The sequence below is a fragment of the Amphiprion ocellaris genome, chromosome 22, assembly GCF_022539595.1.
Source record: "Amphiprion ocellaris isolate individual 3 ecotype Okinawa chromosome 22, ASM2253959v1, whole genome shotgun sequence".
Lineage (NCBI taxonomy): Eukaryota > Metazoa > Chordata > Actinopteri > Pomacentridae > Amphiprion > Amphiprion ocellaris.
Window position 1 is genome coordinate 7,953,914 of NC_072787.1, and position 19,443 is coordinate 7,973,356.

The following is a 19,443-nucleotide window of genomic DNA, read 5'->3' on the forward strand; positions in this document are numbered from 1 at the left end:
TAACCTTTGCAAAAAAGAGGAACTTTTCTCCTGTACGTATTGCGCTTTCAAATCTGCCCCTGTGTCTGTAAGCATTTAAGTTGAAAAATGAAATGGACGGATAAAGTGAACATAGGGTGAGGTTCAGGGCCACTTAAGAACAATCTTGGGCGTCATTTCGAAATGATTCAATTGCTTATTGGAGAGAGGCAGCAAAAGAAAGAGGAATAACGCTGTAATGTATGAAGAGAGACACAGAGAGACCCCAAGGTGAGCTATAAGTGTGTCCACGTGTTTGGCAGACTGCAAACCAAACTAAACAATCCGACAGCGAAGAGGTTTGCATGTCAGACAGAGCAACAGACATGCTGTAAGAAAGCCCAGAAAGCTGTCATAATGTTCAGAGAGAGCAGATGGGGAGGCTGGAGGAGAGCCAGGTATTGATAGAACGGAGCTGGGGGGTTAAAAGGGAGGAGGCAGGTAAGCCAAGTTGAGTGTGAAAGTAAATTAGGTGATCTAACACGCAGTCGAAAAGCAATTGGTTTAAACGGTGCAACTGATGTCACATTAAACATCAATTTCATAACCAAAGAATGCATCCATAAACGTAGTGAAAGCAACGGTGAGGAAAGGGATTATTTATATCTTGCAAACGTTAGGCGTAAATGGACACGGTTAAGCAACGCTCACTGTAGCCCCTCGCCAAGACCAATATTGTTCCAGCCGATGGAGCTCCTGGGCTGGAAAGAGAGAGAGAAAAGGACCCCCTCTTCAATCACCACCTCTGTCCTCCGCTCAGTAACAGCGGGGTCTCCACGGTATCCTTCAATTAGGTTGTAGTTAATGGCCCCAGGGCCCAGTCTGGCCGGCCCTGCACGGGGCCCTGAGCCAAGCTTTGTCTCCCTCCATCTCTCTTGACCCAGCCACCACTGCTCCACAGGGCCACATCTGCTACCGAATGTGACCCCTCGATGGCTTCTTTCTCCATCTATTGCTCCTCAGTCCATCCATAATGCTTTCTTACTTTTCAGCAAATCCTCTTTCGAGTTTCTACTTTTTTCTACACTCTTCATTTTTATTCACTCAACTTGGTTCTTGCTACTCCAACATTTTTCTCCAATTGAGTTTTTTTTTTTTTTTTTTTTTTTTTAAATTTTGAAAATCAGGAAATGAATGAGTATGTGCACCTCTGCAGAAACAGAGAGAGTTCTGTTATCATCCCCAGTTATTCATCAATGCCTCTGAGGGACATGTCAAGGGACTTCCTACTACTGCTGCTGCACATACAACTAATCCTTACAGTATGTATGACTTTAGAAAGAAAGTATTGCTACAGCTCAAAGCGAGACTTATGTTCCTTTGCTAGGGAGTGCAGTGGACTACATTTTACACCTGCCCTCTGTGCATAGAGGGAAGGGGGTTACAAATCCCATAACTCATAAGAGGAACTGGGCCATTAAAATGAAATAGTAAGGGAACAGTACAGCACTGTCTGTCTGAAACTTTTTAGCAGGCTATTTTTGGCCATGCAGCACCATGTATGCCAGTATGCGGTTGAACATAACCAGGAAATGACAACATCTATAATTCACCCGTAAGTTTGAATCGGAGGTAAAAGAGCCTAATGCTAAGTTTAGAGGTGGTCACTGTAGGTCTGTTGGTTATTTCAGAGCTACATATTGAAAGAGTCACGTTACATTAAGGGCTCACCGCCATGTTGTAGGAAACAAGTAGTCAAATGGTCATGTCCGTCTAAAAGTGGTAATCTACAGTGAAAAATATGGCCAATAAGAACTGGGTTTTGGTTCAATGGGGTCATTGTGAGACCAGAACAGGCTTATAAAGCCAAGTACACGCATAGTGTGTTTTGCTGAGGCTCTGTATATTTGGAAAAGGCAGAATGAAAGGAAGGAGACAAGCTACACATTGCGGAAAAGGAACCTACGTTCTTTCATTAGGCCTAAATATGTGGTTAGGTGGTTATGAATATGGAGTTATGTACAACAGGCAGGAGGCAGGGAGCTAGAGAAGCAGTGAGTGAGGGATCACACGACAGAGGACAGGAAAGGGTTGCTTGCAAATAAGCTTGCAGCAGATGATAAAGTGCAATAACACAGAGGTACAGAGTGGGATAATTTGTAATAAACACTATGACGGATGGCAGATGTCACTTTGGAATTGAGGCCAGAAGACAACTAGAAGACTAAAGTTTGTGTGAGGTTGACTGGTCCACAGATTGAACCAGACCCCCCGCAGATACTGGCAGCATGGATTTGTCCTACATGGCAACAGGCCGGCACAGGCAGTCATACTGTAAGGTGTAGTCATGGTGCCAGCTGGATCGTCTGCTGTTGGGCACTGTAACTCCTCATATACAAACCAAATTGCTGTTTGGCAGCTGTTTGTAAATCATAACTAATGCCTTTGTCATCTTGAGACTGCATGTCAGGAAATCACTTACAGAGCTTTTCAATCAGGTGAAAAGTCCTGCAAACAGATGTGGCATCAAGAGCGGGGGGAAGCGGAGGTGGAGGACTTCTGAAGAAAAGGCTGTAACTATCCTACTGTCTACAATTCAGGCTTACATTTCTTTACGGCTGCTGTTAAGTGAGTTGGTGATGCAGACTGTTGGCATAAAGAGGCCACTGGCTGCATATTTAATGCAGCTTTTTCCTCTGCTTCTGAGATCTACCTATTAGTGTTTTCAAAATTCCCTCCACTAAAAGAAACAACATCAACTAAAAAAATGTAATTTATTTTTGTTGGAATAGAAATTTGAATGCCTGTTCTAGTCTCTCTATATACAACTGTTCCACCAAAACAATTCCCTCATCACTATTGTACAGGAACACTGTGGCTTCAACGCTCACTCAGCTCCACCCAATTCGACTGTAACTAGTTTAAAGAAATATAAACTAGCCGGAGTGTTTTTTCACTACAGCAGATTGATACTGAGGTGCAGTCTCAGTGCCATTCTGCTCCTAGCTCTGTGTGACAATCTGTGTATCAATTGATAACTCGACATTCTTGATTATGGAGCAAGAACAGGTTTGTTTTACCAGAAATTTTGTATTTCGATTCGATTAGTTGGTTCTTAATGCCATAGCTATACTGAACGCATAAGGCATGTAGATCATTCATGAAGTGCATGTGCTATGGAACACCTTAAAAAACTGTTTTAATTGTAATTTTGTAGATAATTTTATTTTACTGTAATTTTAAAGATCCCCTTTTTGGTAAATTACAGATAACTAACTAATAACTAGAAAACAAAGTTAAAAAATATATTAAGTTACATGTTAAAGTACATGTTAATTTCAATGGCAAAACCCTAAATCATTTTTAAATATTATATTATTAATATTATAAATAGCAAGTCTTTCCTTTACAATGTATGGCTGTAAAACTATGCTATTTTTATATATTTGAATCAGGAAAAATATTTATTTCAAATAAAATTTCTTTACCGATGTTCCCCCTTTTATTTAAAATTATAAATTACACAATGCAAGATCACAGAAAAAGACAAACAAAACTTTTACAATACGTGGCCATATAATTACAGTATTAGTTACAATATTTCATAGATATCTGCTGTTATTTATTTATTTTTACCATTTTACAGTTTTTGAATATCAAATCCACCATTTTTTACCATATTATTTCTGACAACCTTACTGCTAGATCAGGTTCTTTCAGGAATTACTTTTTACAATGAATGTATCTTTCTACTGACTACACCTGCAGTGCATGTTTGCCATAGGGTTATGCCAAGACCGTGAGCTTTTGCTTGGAAATTTTGTCTTCGGTTTCCAGACCCAGCACAGCACTTTGAAACTCCAAGTTTCCTCAAAAGCTTGTGTAATATGCGTAAGCTGACATCTACAGACTACAGTAGACTTTGTAAGGAATAAAGCTATTAAGATACTGTCAGCTGATACTGGCAAAGAAATGCTGATGGGGTGAACAAGACTGCAAAGCAGAAGCCCTGTTTGACAACAAGCAGTCACTCTCTGTATACTGGTAAATTAAATAAAATTTAAAATAACAGACTTTTTGAAGGTATGTACAAAATATGAACAGAAGAGGTCTATTTTTACATTGGCAGATCTGTGCAGCAAACATACATTAGTTGTGTGCTGCTTACATGCCTGGTATAGCAACTTTTATTCACTATAGTCAAGGTGTAGTGATGCAGCAGTCACTCCAAAAATGATCCACGTGTTGAGCGTCAAGTAGCCACAGGGTAAATGTTGTGAAGGTCAGATACTACTGATCACAAAAAGCCCAAACAAATCTGTTGCATTCCTATTCCATTAAATCTTGGAAAGTGGTCTTGGTCATTCTTAATATGACACTAAAGTTCACTCTCACCAACCATCTGTTCTCCTACTGTTTGGAACTGCGCTCTATTAAGAGATCTGGCTGACTGATTCAAAGTTATGCTGTAAAAAGCTTGGAGCTTGTGGTATTTCTACACTCTCATTATATCGTAGTGGTCTCTCTCTCTTTTCCACTGTACTGGTGTGGGTATGAATCTCTTCTCTAGTCTTAAATCTAAAACCAGGGTTTGTAGGCCATCCTTAAAAATGTTCTGTTGTAATTCCTATGCAACATGGTTTGTGTCCTCTGTCTTCATTATGAAGCAATCAACAATCTTTGATTTATAAGGGTAATTTAGTTATATTCACTCCATTTCCTGATCTTATAGCATATAATATATCTGTTGAAACGTTCTCCCTAAATTGGCTGTACTGACTGGCCAAAATTAGGGTTAAGGTTATTGTACAGGATTGCATAATACGGTACATTAATGTGCTCCGTAGGTCTAGTATCAGATCATTAATCCATCATTAGGCTCTCTAAGATATAGCTGGATGGGTAGGCTAGCTAGCTGGTGTTTTGGCTGGAAGGTGTCAAGGCTCAGAGAGGTTTTCCAGAAGCTAAACTTTCTCCTTCTTCACGTTTAAGCTCCAGCTTGACTTCAACCGCATCAACACATGAGGAGGAAGAGGGGGACAGAGGAAAGGGAGTTTGGCAAGACATTGAGAGAGTGAAACATGGAGCAGACGGGAAAATAAGAAGGAAGGTAAATCCAGACACAACATTTCCTTTGATGACAAGCATGAAACACTTCAACCTTATAGAAAGGCTTCAGAGTAAAGGATGAGTGCAGATCAGTCATTTAGGCTCTTTTGACATAAACTCCAACAATTGTTCTGACCAGCATCCCTCCCTTTCAGCATCCCACTAACCTGTTGAAGTATACTGTCATGTTCTGGTTTGCAATATATGCTTACATGATCGTCTGCTAGAGGTCCGCTGGAATGGGAGGGTAGCAACGGGTCGTCGCAGTGCGAATCTCCTGGAACAAGACAGAGATGGACACAGAAAAAGAGGAAAAAGTAAGAAAAGGTACAATAAAACCAGCAGTTTTCATGACTACTTGGGGAATAATAAACACTCTCTGCTATGCTATAGAGAACCCACTCTACAATATGCACCAGTTTCAGTCAGTCAGCTGAGACTGGTGAAAGAAAAGAAGGAAGATGAATGAGGTGAAAGAAAAACACAACACCTTGCTATTGACGAAACTGCGGGGGTAAATCTGAATGTGAAATGTTCGCTCCCTTCTTTTGCTCTTGACGCTCCTTCTTTGTGTGTGTGTGTGTGTGTGTGTGTGTGTGTGTGTGTGTGTTTTTTCTTTTCCTCCTCGGGTGCTCTTGGATGGTGCCAAGAAACTGCCCCAGCCTCCTGAGCTCTGTGTTGCACTTGATGTGCAACACAGAGCACACACTGATGTGCGATTTTCCATCCACTTGCCGTCCAATGTGGACCAGTACCAGCGCTATCATTTTCTGTCATTACTCATTTCAGGCCAGACATTGTGCGGAAATCCAGACTATTTTGGCAATGTGAAGCAAGAAAAAAAAATGGAGAAAAGGGGGAGAGAAAGAGAAAGAAAAAGAGGGTGAAACTTCTGTGACTATGACAGCAGTAAAGACAGCTGGGCCAGCCTTGTTAAGAGGCACTGGTAGACAGGACACGCAGTTCTAGTTGGGGTTGTTTCTTACCGCTCCTGGAACTGTTTGGACGGTATTAGGCCGGCACGGGGATTGGCGTCACCCTCATGTTTTGCCTGCCACCAGGTTGCATCATCTTGGCTCATGATCTGAAGGATGGAGCCCTTCTTGAAGGCCAATCCAGCCTCTTTACATGGGATGGCTTTGTCGTTTTTAGGGTCGTAGTCAAAGAGTGCCTTCACAAACACCTGGACATGCAGCAGTAGAAGGGACAGAAGAAAACAAAGAGCTGGATTGAGGACACAACAGGAAAAAGCAATGGTTCACCATAAATTTCCTTTCCATCCACTACATGGAGTGTGAAATCATTGTCATCATGGCAAACATAGAGGGTGGCTCACTAAAGCTCGGGGTGATTATTCTACAAAAGTCACAGCAATCAGAAGTTACAACCTGCCACTGCTGGCCAAGTTAATCTCTCCATGGATTTCCATCAACACTTAGGATGGACTGAACCCTGTCACCATGCAATGTGTGTGGTGACAATTAACGTCTCCAGCTGGAGAATCCAACTGGAAGTACTCTGTTACACCCCCTGACTTTCTCTAATTCTAAATACAAGCTAATATCAGTGCATCTATCCACACTATGGAATAAACCCATACAGACAAAAGCTGTTTCCTTTCTTTGGGGTCTAATTTACTCTGGCAGTGAGGGTTGTACACCACCTCATCAACATATAGAAGGTTGGATTTCTTAGTGGAAAAGTTTCTACGTTTTTTCCTGTTGTGAGAAGCAAGCTGCAACCTAAAGCACATTGCTGCGTCTTCTGTCCAAATTAAGTTCTGTCATGATGAGTTATCACTCCTAAGACACCTCAGCACATGTGGAAAGAGAAAAGAGAGGGAAGGAAAGTGTGTATATGTGTGAGAGAAAAAATGTGGGAGAGGGAGGGAGAGATTACATTTTTCGATGTCCTACTGATTTAAGGACTGGTTTGTGCCATGTACTGAAATTATGTATCGGCAGAGATGTTTTGTTTGGGTCAAAACAGTCGCTTTGGCTGCTACACTCTCCAGCAGCATATATTCATACATCTACACTTTCAAGATGTCCTGATTTTCTTCTCCTGGCTTGTTTCATTTTGGCCGGTGCATGTTCAGCCACTTAGCTGCCCTTTGATACATCTACGCAACCTGATGTAAGCGAGCAGGCTATTTTCATGAAGGAGTGGCTGAGTATTTGGCACCAGTGGACTATTATTCAGATGGATTCCTCAAACAGCCAGACAGATTCAACCATTACAAGATGATAAAGGATATAAGTGGCCCACCCTGTCCTCTACCCCTCTGTTACACATACAGGGTGGGCTACACTTTGAATAATGACCAATAGCCTTCGACCCCAAACCAGAGAGTGGATCCAGCATCTGTCTGTTACTGATAGATGAGGATGTGAGAAATGATGTATCAACACCTCAGTGGGTGAGAATGGTGGCATGCTGTTTAGAATGATGGTTAAACTATCCAATAAATGAATGGCTACAAAATACTGTCTTCACTGCTGAGGATAATGTTGTCCAAAACGTTGGCTCAACACTTTTTTGGTACCAACAGACATGTATTCTTAGCAGGTTTCCACAACAGTATTAAGTACAACCCTGTATAAAATCAGTTAAATTTCAAATGATTCAAGATTGCAGAGTTGACGGAGGAATATGAATAATCTCATTGTGTAAAATCTGTTAAATTTCATATGATTCAAGACTGTATCACTTCTTAGTAATTGCATTCTTTCTCAATGACAGGGAGAATATTTCCTCTTATGAATATTCAAAAACAAATACTTTCAAATGTATTTGAAAATAAAAGGCCCAAAATAAAAATTCATCGTAACAATAGTGACGACACCTGTAATCCTTGACACATAAGTCATAAAATCAGTAGCGATTAAGACAAAATTAACAACACCTGTGAATTCCACTTGGACTAACTGTATGACCATGGTTTTAAAATGGTCTGGAAACACCAGGACCTTCTCAGTTTTGGATCCATGGACTGTATCTATCTGGATGTCTGCATTCATGGCTCTACACAGAAAAGAGTTGACAGAGGCATATGAATAATCTCATTGTGTGACTTCAGATGGACAAGAATTCAAGAAGGCCTTTGATCAACTAAAAATCTGTGGAAACATAGTTGTAGCAGTAATCAGAAGTTTTAGAACGAGCCATAGTACCACTAATCAGAGCTGCAGCGGTCATCCTCCAAAAATGACTCCATCGACAGTCAAGTACTTTCACAATCTAGTTCTGAAAAACATGTGCAAGTGCTTCAGACTTGGCACATTTGTTATTAAAGGAAACTGGAATTTCTGTGACAGTTTAGGCAGTGTGAAGAAATTTGCATCCAAAAAAAAAAAAAACTCCAACAAAATATTACTAGACAATGTGACAAGAAACCTGATGAATATTTGAAGCACATTCTTTGGTAATATAGGAACAAGATACATTTTTTCGGCTCATCTAGCCTGTTGGCATGACCATGTCCAAGATTTCCATAGTAAATGCATCATTCCAACAGTGAAGCATGGAGGTGGGAGTGTGATTATATGGGGCTGCATTAATGCAAAAGATGTTAAGGAGATGACATGAATGTTGGGAATGAATGATGGGACCATGAATGATTGTGGATATACCAAGACAAAATTACTCCTCATCTTTAGAAGCTTGTCAGAAGAGGAATTTTCCAGCATGATAGCAATCCAAAGCACACTGCTAAAGTCACAAAGAAAAAGTGAAAATTTAGATCTGGCCAAATATATTCCCTGTCTTGAATCCAACACACCACCTTTGGGGTATTTTAAAGAAAAGTAAAGAGCAACACAAAAGCAAGATAAAAGGAGATTCTGGAGATTTAGTAACCTCCATGCTAAGGAGGATTAAATCTGTCATTAAAAGTAAAGGTGGTGATGCAAAGTAATGAAATAAAAATAAGATTTGAATGTAATAAAAGGTGTACTGACTTTTGTTGCATTTAGTTCCTACTGTGGGGACTGTATTTTTAAGAGGTTTACACTCCAGTGTGGAAACATTTCATTTTTTTCTTTCATCACTATTCTACAGCTTGTCTTTCCTTGCACATACATCACTTCCCTCAGGTGGCTGAAAAACAATGTTCTACATCCAACAAAAAATGATCATGCTGAAGCAGGGAAAACTGTGTTTTAAAAGTTGACAAATGTAACCTAATCAACATAATGATAAAGCCAGGACAAGACCTACCTTTGGCTCCTTGGTTGGCGCGTCTTCCTTGACACCAGGGACAACTTTAAAAGTAATGGCTCCTTGCGACTGGGCCTAGATAGGGGAGGAAGACAAGATAGATAGAGTAGGTTAAATGGAAGTGGTGGAAACAGCAGTCATCTAGGCTTTCAAATATTTTACAAAGCACCTAATCCACTAAAAGTCTTATAATGCGAGGCACTGTTTGATTTTTCAACAATGGAAGGGTTATTAGGATTGGATAACTCTGCTTGGCAGAAGTACTGTGTGTATGTGTGTGTGCGTGTGTGTGTGTGTGTGTGTGTGCATGTGTTTAGGTGGGTGTAAAAGGAGGAGTGTCGAGAGCTATCATCTGCTCTGGAGGCTTTTTTGTCTATGAAGGCCTCCAGAGTTTAAGAGATTCTGTCTATCCTCTCCAGTCAGCCCCCCTGGCAGAGTCAAAGCCCATGACGGAGCTCATTTGAGGCCTGCGGCGAAGGCTGCTTGGAGGAACTACACAGCATCAGCCTCATCCAGGGAGACCGTGTGGCTCAATGCATGTGGTCTAAAGGCCAGGAAAGACTTGTAGAGAAAGGCTAGTGTTTGGTTTTCAGCACAGCGACGGGACATCCAGATCCTGGATGAGTTAGGGGAGGTTTTTGCCATCACAAACAAGGAATGTTATTTTCGCCAAGGGAGTGGAGCTGAAACACGGGAGAAACCTTTGGACAGCACACACACAAGGCATAATGCAGGCTCACAAATACAAAAAAGATGAGGCTTACCAGAATACGAATGATTTCCTCTGGTTTCTTGTCATCCACAGGGATTCCATTGACCTCCTTCAGTTCATCCCCAACATGAATCAGCCCTACCACACAAAAACACAAAGCTCAGATATCTACAATCATTCTGATATTCTATTACTTTAATGTCCTTATATAAATGAGCTACTGTGTAAAAGTCCAGCATGTACAAAGCCTGAGGATGTATACAGCCCACCAGATTAATGTTTATCGTCATGGTGGCATTTGAGATTGGAAAAGAATCAAAACGTTATTGTCGACACGTGGAAATTTGCCTTTGGCGTAACTGTGGCAAAGCTGAAAAACAGACTGGACACAATGAATACAAAATCAAACGCAAAACATGTGGACAAATAGCAGAGCTTGTCAGTATACTTGTCATTCATTTTTGCAAAGTGGATTTATACAAATTATGGTAGAGAACTGTTGTACTCAGGTTTACAGATAATTCCTAAAGCCATGTGTTCTTTGCAGTACACTGGACATAATCTAGTTGTACTGTGTTTAACTTTCCAATGTGATTCCACATGCAAATGTTTTGGCAGACAAAAACACGTGTGTACATCAATGAAAGACAGAAACTGAGTTGGAACTGACCACTTCTATCAGCTGCCCCTCCTCTCATGATCCTTGCCACGAGGATGGCTCCTGTGTGTTCATCACGTCTTATTGTTGCTCCCTGTAAAGGAATAAAAGAGAGGAATTAAAAATGAGATGCACTGAGCTGCATTTCTACCTCTCTGGATAACGGTTCAAATGTCAAATATCAATTGCCAAAAAAGACATTAAAAAGTATCTTGTCGGAATTCAAGCACTTTAAAGGGCACACAGGATGCTCATTGTTACCAAAATGGTTGATTTATGATGACTTCTCCAGACAAAGACAATGTGCTTTCGTCTGGGGTAAACAGATACTTGAACATCTTTTAAATGACAAACAGAGCAAATCTAATGTATCATATGTACTGACGTGGATGCTTTTCAGGTGAGTATTAAAGAGGCCATACTATGGATATATACAGGTTTTTAATGTCATTTCTGGGGGCTCCTAGAACATGTTTATATGCATTAGTGTTCAAAACACATTATTTTTCTCAGACTGTACATTGCTGAAGCATCTCTTTTCAACCACTGTTTGAAATACTTCAATTTAGCCACTGTCTCTTTAAGGCCCCTCCTCTGGAATCCCAGTTTCCTGTGATCGGTCACACCGTATACCGAGATCTTTATATATATGGATGTATGAAGGCGAACTGTGAGGAAACTTCTCATTACATGTTTGAGGGCGTCCTAAAATAGCCAAGCATACATTATGCGACTGTGTCATATGGTGATGTAAATAAGTTACAGAAGAAAAGCCTTGACTTTGAACAAGGCATATCAGGCAGGTGAGAAGCATGTTTTATGATGCACATAGACTTTGAGATTTTTAAGTTTACATACCTACTACATGCACAAAAAACATACAACAAGAAAAACCACAAGCATAACAGGGAGTGTTTTTACGCAGAAATCTATGGCATGGTCCACTAAATAGCAGCTGGTTCATTTTACACATTTTCTGGAACATAAAGGTGGATCTTTTTGGACCAATATACTGATGGTACTGGTATTTGCATGGCATCCTTAGTCCTTGATATAAAACAGGTTATTGTGGTGGGACATAACACCATATAGAAGGAGACTAAGCTTATGAGCAAAGTACATCAAGATCTCTGATGGCTATAAGGACTAGATGAAATGTTTACACCATTATAGGATTAATGTTATAGAGGAAATTTAGTTTCCTTCAAAGAAAGAACAACAATGTCTATATCAGCATTGTAAGTAATATTAAAATGAAAGATTAACAAACAATGGCATATGAATGATGGGGGACACCGCGGATAGCTGGATAGCACAGTCACCTCACAAAAACATGCTGAGGTTAATTTCATTCTAAATTTTCTGTAGGTGTGAATGTGAGTGTGCCTGGTTTTGTGTCTCTATGTGTGGCACTGTGATAGACTGGCGACCTGTCTGGGGTGTCCCCTGCCTTCACTCTAAGGCAGCTGGGACAGACTCCAGCCCCCCGGCAACCCTAATGAAGATTAAGTGATGTATAGGTAATGGATGGATGGATGGCATACGGACCAATCTGAAAGGTTAGGTAGATGTGCCAGTCTGCGCCATGCCTGGCAGAATCACTGCTAGTCATGGTGACAGAAGGTACTGATCATTTGTGCTGGTCCAGATGATTTTGGGACAGAAGGGAGAAGCTCCAAGGTAGAAAACTCAAAATACACCCACAAGCATACACATTCAAGCCTTGCCTGTCCTCTTTTATGAGCTTGGTCCTTAGCCAAAATGACACATGGAGAGGAGTATAGTGTTTCAACTTTCTCATTCGAAATGACATTGTTCAGCAGTGATGCATTTACCAGTAAATCCAAATAGCTTTTATCCCTTTACAATAAAACAATAGCCTTAATGGATGCTGACCTGTCACGGCACCTCCCACAAACACCATCTAGGCAGCAGCCTGGCTGGGATTTAGGTTGGAATAAGACAGCAAACTGCAACCTAAAGTGTGGCGTCATCTTTGCTTGGGCCTGAAGACCCGAACCAGCCAGATGTGTCGTCTAGTCGACATATACTTTGTCGTGGCTGCAACTCATCCTCCCACCCTTACCTAACTGTTATTTCCATCATCCTCGAAGATTGCTTTTATTTCTGTTGCAAAAAAAAGAACAGGGTTGGAGCCTTCCTCACCCCATTCAGCTTGTGTGCTTTATTTCAACTGTCCTAACCCACTGCTGCCAGGGTTAGTGACTAAAGTGCAACAACAGCTTGAGATGCGTCACGGCGCTCGAGTTTGTCACTGTTCTGTTTGCCTTCCTCTGACAGGTCCAGAGTAGCTCTACCTACTACTATCACTAGCGATAAAAAAAAAAATGCTCCTCAAAGACCAAAGGAGCCTCTGGTTTGTGCCACTTTGGTGATGCCATTAGGATGTCATCTTGGTTGTTTTCACAACCTATTCATACTTAATGGTTTCCCTCTTAGATAATGGTTTCCTCAAGGCCTTTGAGGTGTGTGTAGAGATGGAAACAGGGAACGACATCAGGATAAGACAGTGGTAGGGTCTGCAGAGAGCTGCAAACCTAATAGAATAATTGAGCTAATTAAAGAAACCCGAGAGGTTTCAGTAGGAAAGAAATCAGTGGAGCAGGTCAGTTAGAGGGGAAGGCACTGTCAGACCCGGTGTCAGGGTCACATATAACCCCTGCAGTGTGACTTAAAGCAGCTGTCTGTTTTGCAATGGCCCCCAGACGGACAGAGAGGCCTTTTTTGTGAGAGTGTCTGAAAGAATAGAGAGCTACAGGGAAAGAGACGGACTGTGACAGACAACAGGGTGAGATGGGAAGTCTGCAAGAAATCTCACAGGAGTATGCAGACATGTGGTCATTAACTTTCTCTCTACTTTTTCTTTTTGACTCTTTTTTTTGAGCTGGCTGATGGCCAGTGGCATGATGGATGTTTTTATTGTGTCCCTTGGGGTGCCTGGTGGCAGTGTAAAGGCTAACTAAACAGCAGAGAAGCAACCTTGGACTCGACAATGAGCTGTCTGCACAAACTACACTGCACATCTACGGCTATCTATGGAATCTGCTCACATATGGTGCGTAGATATGAATCATGTTTTGACACATATGGCTTAAATCAAATGCTGAAACCCTGATGCCATTTAGACAGACCACGTTTACGACTTTTATTGCAAGTGGCGGCGGTGATTATAGGGCAGCACATTTAGCATGCAAATATGAACGAATGGGGTCGTGAACTCAAATTTCTGGGAAGCACAGACAATTTTATCTTTGTTCAAACTACCATTCTTTATGTTTTTTTCACCAGTAGAGAAACAAACAGGGGTATCAGTGGACACATTTGCCCATGCTCATTTTCCTTTTACACCTCACTGACTCTCTAGTAGCAGTTATTTGAAGTTGTAGTCGTAGTTAAGTCTTTATACTTTAGGAATCTAATCTGACCCAATGCCCTCCAACGTGATGGGCCCACGTAGGCGAGCCAAGCCAGTAACAAGAGAGCTGGGGATTTATGAAGGGAGGGGGAGCCTCCCTTCATAATCTGGCCAGCCCCTGTCTGAACTCAGCACTGGTACGGTAGCCAAATGAGCTCCGTCTGATAAGAAAAATGAAGAAAGGCCAAAGCACGCCAGTGGTAGCACGAGCGAGACAGACTTGAGGGTAAGTGGAAGACCAGAGCAGAGTCAAGACCGACACACTGACTGAGAGGCAAGTGAAGGACAGCGGATGAGTGAATGGGGTCAGAGTTGAGAGGAAGCAGGGCGTAAGTGTCTTAATGAGTAAAGGAAATGATTTTTGTAACAAAATGCAAATGAAAAATTCAGGCTATTGCGCTGAGCTTTCCAGGATGAAAAATCAAAACAGCAATTCTGTACTTCACTGGCATAACTCAGTATGATGCATCATTGAGATATGTGACATGCATGTGTCAACTCCTCTGCATCCGCTTCAGCTTACAGTAACCTATCGCACCTTTTGCTGCATAGGTCCACTGAGACATTCAGGTTTGTCTTTGTAAGGGCATAACACCAGTTTATTATGGAAATCAAAAGAGTACAGTAAAGAGATAAAATAGGAAAAAAAAAGATATTTTTCTGAAATAAAGGTGTCCCACTTCACATTTATGAAGGCACTCTGACGATTGCTAATTGCATACAGTAAGCACGAGACAGAAAAAAGTACCTAGTAAAAAACTATGGCTTCAGCCACCAACTGTGGGAATAATCAACAACACCTCACATATTCATGTTTTTATTTTTTGATTCCCAAGTTCTGGCCGACCCTATTTTTTCTCAGGCCTTGATACACACCACCCTTCCACCTCCACCTCATTTCAATCTACAGACTGCTTTCATTCTCTCAGTTCTCCAGGGGTATATCAGCCTCTCCTGGAGGCCTGACGAATGCCTTGGAAGCACTGAGAGGCAGCAGGAGCAAGGGGGGCAAATCAAACCTCCTGAACTCAGCATCACCTTCCCCTGTGCCGTGATACCCTATGGGTGCTATCATCAGCATTCAGCCATGCATGTCCACTAATGAGGAGTGCTTGCTCTGTTAAACAAATACATAAACATTCTAGGCTAGAACCTAAATAAGCTCCGTTATGTTTGTGTGAAGCAAGGTAGTCAGAGACCCTCAAGCTCCAGGATGGGCTTCCTGGTGTAGCAGCTAAGTATTAGCACGGACTGATGGTTAGGTTTACACCAAGCCTTCAACGCCTACTGGCACATGGAAGCCATTTCAGACTTTTCCTCGTGCATGGAAACAGTGCAGGAAGTCAGAAGGGGAATATCTACGTCTGTCAAAGCATATACATGCATGAGTGACAGCGTTTGGAGGTGTATTTTTTTGTGCATGCAAGCATGTCTGTATGTGTGTTTCTATGAGAGCGAAGCCGTGGGCTCTACCTGAAGTCAGGCCAAGCAGGCCCAAGAGAAACCTCAAAAGACTGGATGATTGATGTTGGACAGTCGCTAAGCCTGATGAATGGCCTACGCTATGTTAGCAATTAGAGACAAGGCGCCACTTAACCATCAAGTGTCTCAACTCCACTATTTACATGGAAAAAGATAGCATGGCATGGATACAAGATGGTTAAATGACTTTTATGTTGTTAGGGACAGATTCCCTTATCCTCTTGTCAACCATGGTGGCAGCCTGCCTCCTGGATGAGTATAAAATAGGCTTAGAAAATGGGTCTTTCCAGAAATTAAACGTTGAGGAACAGACAGCACAGAAATACAAAATTACAAATAGAGATGAGAGGAGGCCATCTTGACCCCAGGAAAGCATTCTAACTGTGGTCAATTAGTCATCAGTAAGGTGATCCGAAAGTCTCCACTCCTAACGTGATCAGCTCCATATGCAGCCGCGGCTCGCAGCTCTGCATCTCCATTTCTAACACATGAATGCCTGATTGTTATTGTTGGGCTGGCCAAAATGCAACAGCTTAGTCTCTGCTGTATGATGAGGAGAAGTGGAGCGACGCTTGTCCATATCAAGCCATCACCTCTCCCAGCTCATGCACTTGAGCACACATGCTGACATGGCAGCCATATTAAGTATGTGATGACAAATGGCTCACACCTCATACACTGCAGAAAAAAAGGGAGAATAGGGACTGAAATTTGGATCCCTTCATGTATGAGAGTGTGTGTTTATTAGAGGGAATGGAATGGAGGCAAGATTGTCCAGCGAGCTGTCAGCGCACAGTAGTGCCATGAAACTTCAGCAGATAAGAGGAGTAAGACAAGCTGAATGTTGGATTTCTCATCACGTTCTGTTGGCTCAGAGTGGCCACAATGAGCGTCTGGCAAACTAAGTATTTATGGGGCAATTAGAGTGCCCCCTGGCTGATGGACTGGATGCATGGCTGGATGACATGATGGAAGCTGGCTGGCTTGTACTCTGGTAGTATGGATGACGAGAGGGTTGGCTAGTTGTCTTGGCCTGGCTCATCACACATCTCGGTGTCTGGGGCAAGCTATGTGTGGCCTGTCTAGTAAGGCCCACAGTGGATGCTAGAATCTCTTTACCTTAGCCACAGCCACAACTAAGGCCACTCCACTGGTCCTAACCCGCCAGGGAAAACAAGCACACGGCTCCATTTCAAACACACTAGCCTCGGCCCGTAACGACCACTCAAAACATCGCCCCGTGAACCGAACTGAACGCCATGGCATTTGACAAACATTATTTCTCCCTCTAAATTGAGAGGGACAAGGGAAAACAAACTCGAGCGGCAGGGCCAAAGAGGCCGGCGTGTTTTGACATGATGTCACTTAACAGCAAAAGTGTAACGGCGACAATAAACTCCTGCCGACTGCTGTGTTGACTGCTATGTTTAGAGGTATAAATACAAGTGTAGTGGAAACACATGCTGGCGTTCTTCACACCAGATGTCGACCATGGAAAAACCAAATTTAAAGTGGGAATGGGCCTCCTGGACATTAAAATACAATTACCTCCAATCATATCTGGTGTTGGAGTGTGTCATTTCATCTTACCTCACTGAGATGGCATAGAGCCCCCCGCACATAACACGTATGACCGTTCCACACACTGAGCCCGGCATATTTATGAGTTCTTACATACTTCCTCGAAGGCCGCCGACTCCAGCGCTGCTCAGAAAGAGTAAAATTGTGTAATATTAATGTATTCGGTCTAGATCAGAAAATCCATTTCGTATTATGGCCCCCTATAAAGATTAATACAGCATTGTAAAGAATTAGCAGGAGCCCAGATGAAAATCTACATTACAGTTGCAAAGAGTAAGAAAAAAAGAAAGAAGGCAGAGAGCAGTGAAAGGTACGTGAGGTTTTATGTCAAATGATTTTTCTAGGTGATGCAACAGAGCTGCTGCTGCTGCAGGCTGTTCCCCACTGAGTGACCCGTTGCATACCTCTCCACCTGTTCTATTAAATCACTTGTGATTGCAACTAATAAAAGCTACTCCCCCCACCCTAACCTTCCTCCCTCATTCCTAGTCTCCCTCTCTTCACTAAAGCAGGCTCTGGTTTCCTATTTTTATTTCCTTAACCCCAGTCTTGACCTACCAGTTGTAATTAACAAGTATACAGAGAAAAAGGAAAATTGCAGGTCCTTATTATGATAATTATAGTGAGCAGGAGGGATTCCAAGAGAAGCTGCCAGGTAATGTAGCGCAAAGGGCTCTGACAGGATAGCTTACCTTCATTTGTCTTTCTACACCCCCTTTCCTTTTCCTCCTCTGCCTCTTTAAACCTTAATGTTAGAGCAAGTCATTACCTAGTTACTAAAAAAACACACTTAGCAGCCCACCTCAGTGCTTCAGACAGGTGGCAGTGAATTTGGGTGTGTGAATCTGTGTATAAATGTGTGGCTATCTCACCCAGTGGAGTGTTTGTTTCCATACTGTTTGCGTGAATCATCATGTGCACAGTGTGGTGATTCATGTAGTCTGAGTGGAATTGTCGTCTCCTCGCTATAAGCTGGACAGTGCCAGATATTTAGTCATTATGTACTGTACGTGTGTGCGAGAGCTGTATGAGCACATACAAAGAGACAGTTGTGTCACAGAGAGAGGTCCATCTCTGCTCTGGCATTGTTTAGTGTTTTCCCTGTCGTTATCCCGAGTAAAGAAAACAGCACTTTCACATGTCACTTCTCATTTCCAAAGTGGGCTGGGAAACAGGGCCGCTGAGGAGCGCCCGGCCCGGTGGGCAACAATGCCCACATTCAGCCTCCAAGCTCGCTGGCTCTCGGAACGCAGAGCGGAAAAGAGCAAGAGCGGCTGGATGTGTGTCCACGTTTATGATTATACATATTGGGAGGAAGACGTTTCATTTAAGAGGGCCGTGAGATTAGGATCTGGGAATGCCTCAGATGTGGCTTTGGAAGCTGTGCGTGTTTTCACATTCACAACTCAACAGGCTGCGAGGGTGGTTTAACAGCCGCTGGACCGAGTGTTGTACAAGAACACAGAAAACAAATACTGAGGATTTTCCATTACTGCTTTACACAATTTTGTAATAACCTTTTTTTATATAATGGGATGAGCCAAAAATACATCTTACTATTAGACTATATTACCCATAAAGTTTCTAAATAGGTTTCCCACAAAATACAGCTTTATATTATAGTGACGGAGGAAATTTAGACAGAATTGCAAATATTGCGAAAGTGAATTTCACCCAATTTGCCATCTCCTATAACACAAACACAAAGTTCTCACTCAACCACATTAAACTCCTCAGTGACATCTACCTGCAGCATGATAAAATGTGATAAGGTAGAAACGATAAATGACATAAAATATGATCTCAATGTGACATGTTTAAGAATGTTTGACTATTAGATCATGCAAGTAGGATCAAACAGCAGATGAAATGGTTCTCCCAAACCAGAACTAAAACGGTTATTTGCTGGTGGTGCAGGTATACCTTTAAGCAAGTCTGGACTGGTGCTATGAAAAAGCAGTCCTACCTATTACCTGACGTTATGAACACAGCTGTGGGTCTATAGCAGACAATGGATATGTACATTTTTAACTCATTTCTGTACAGTGAAACTGTATGCAGGCAGGTATTTATTACAATCCTTTAGAGTTTCATGTGAAGAACAATAAATGTTGCAATAAATGTTAATTAGATCAACATCTAATTTACATCATTCTGTGTTAACTTGTTAAAACTAAAAGAAATCACCTGTAAATCCAAAATTATCAAAAATTATTGATAGCAACAGAAACTAAACATTTTATCTTGATATATCTTCCAGCCCTAGTTGAACCTCTTAGCTTCAGTCGT

General features: G+C 41.8%; 1 protein-coding gene across 7 annotated transcripts in view; it reads right to left on the reverse strand.

Annotated features, from left to right (window-relative positions):
- The window catches only part of mpp7a (MAGUK p55 scaffold protein 7a), a 159,670-nt gene that overhangs the window by 37,394 nt on the left and 102,833 nt on the right, over positions 1–19,443 (reverse strand). For all 7 annotated transcript variants that reach the window (XM_035944633.2, XM_035944634.2, XM_055007126.1 and 4 more), the window contains 5 exons: positions 10,668–10,749; positions 10,050–10,135; positions 9,286–9,360; positions 6,054–6,250; positions 5,280–5,344 (listed from right to left, as the gene is read on the reverse strand). In XM_035944633.2, coding sequence (XP_035800526.2) covers positions 5,280–5,344; positions 6,054–6,250; positions 9,286–9,360; positions 10,050–10,135; positions 10,668–10,749 — 505 coding nt within the window. The remainder of the gene's footprint in view (positions 1–5,279; positions 5,345–6,053; positions 6,251–9,285; positions 9,361–10,049; positions 10,136–10,667; positions 10,750–19,443) is intronic.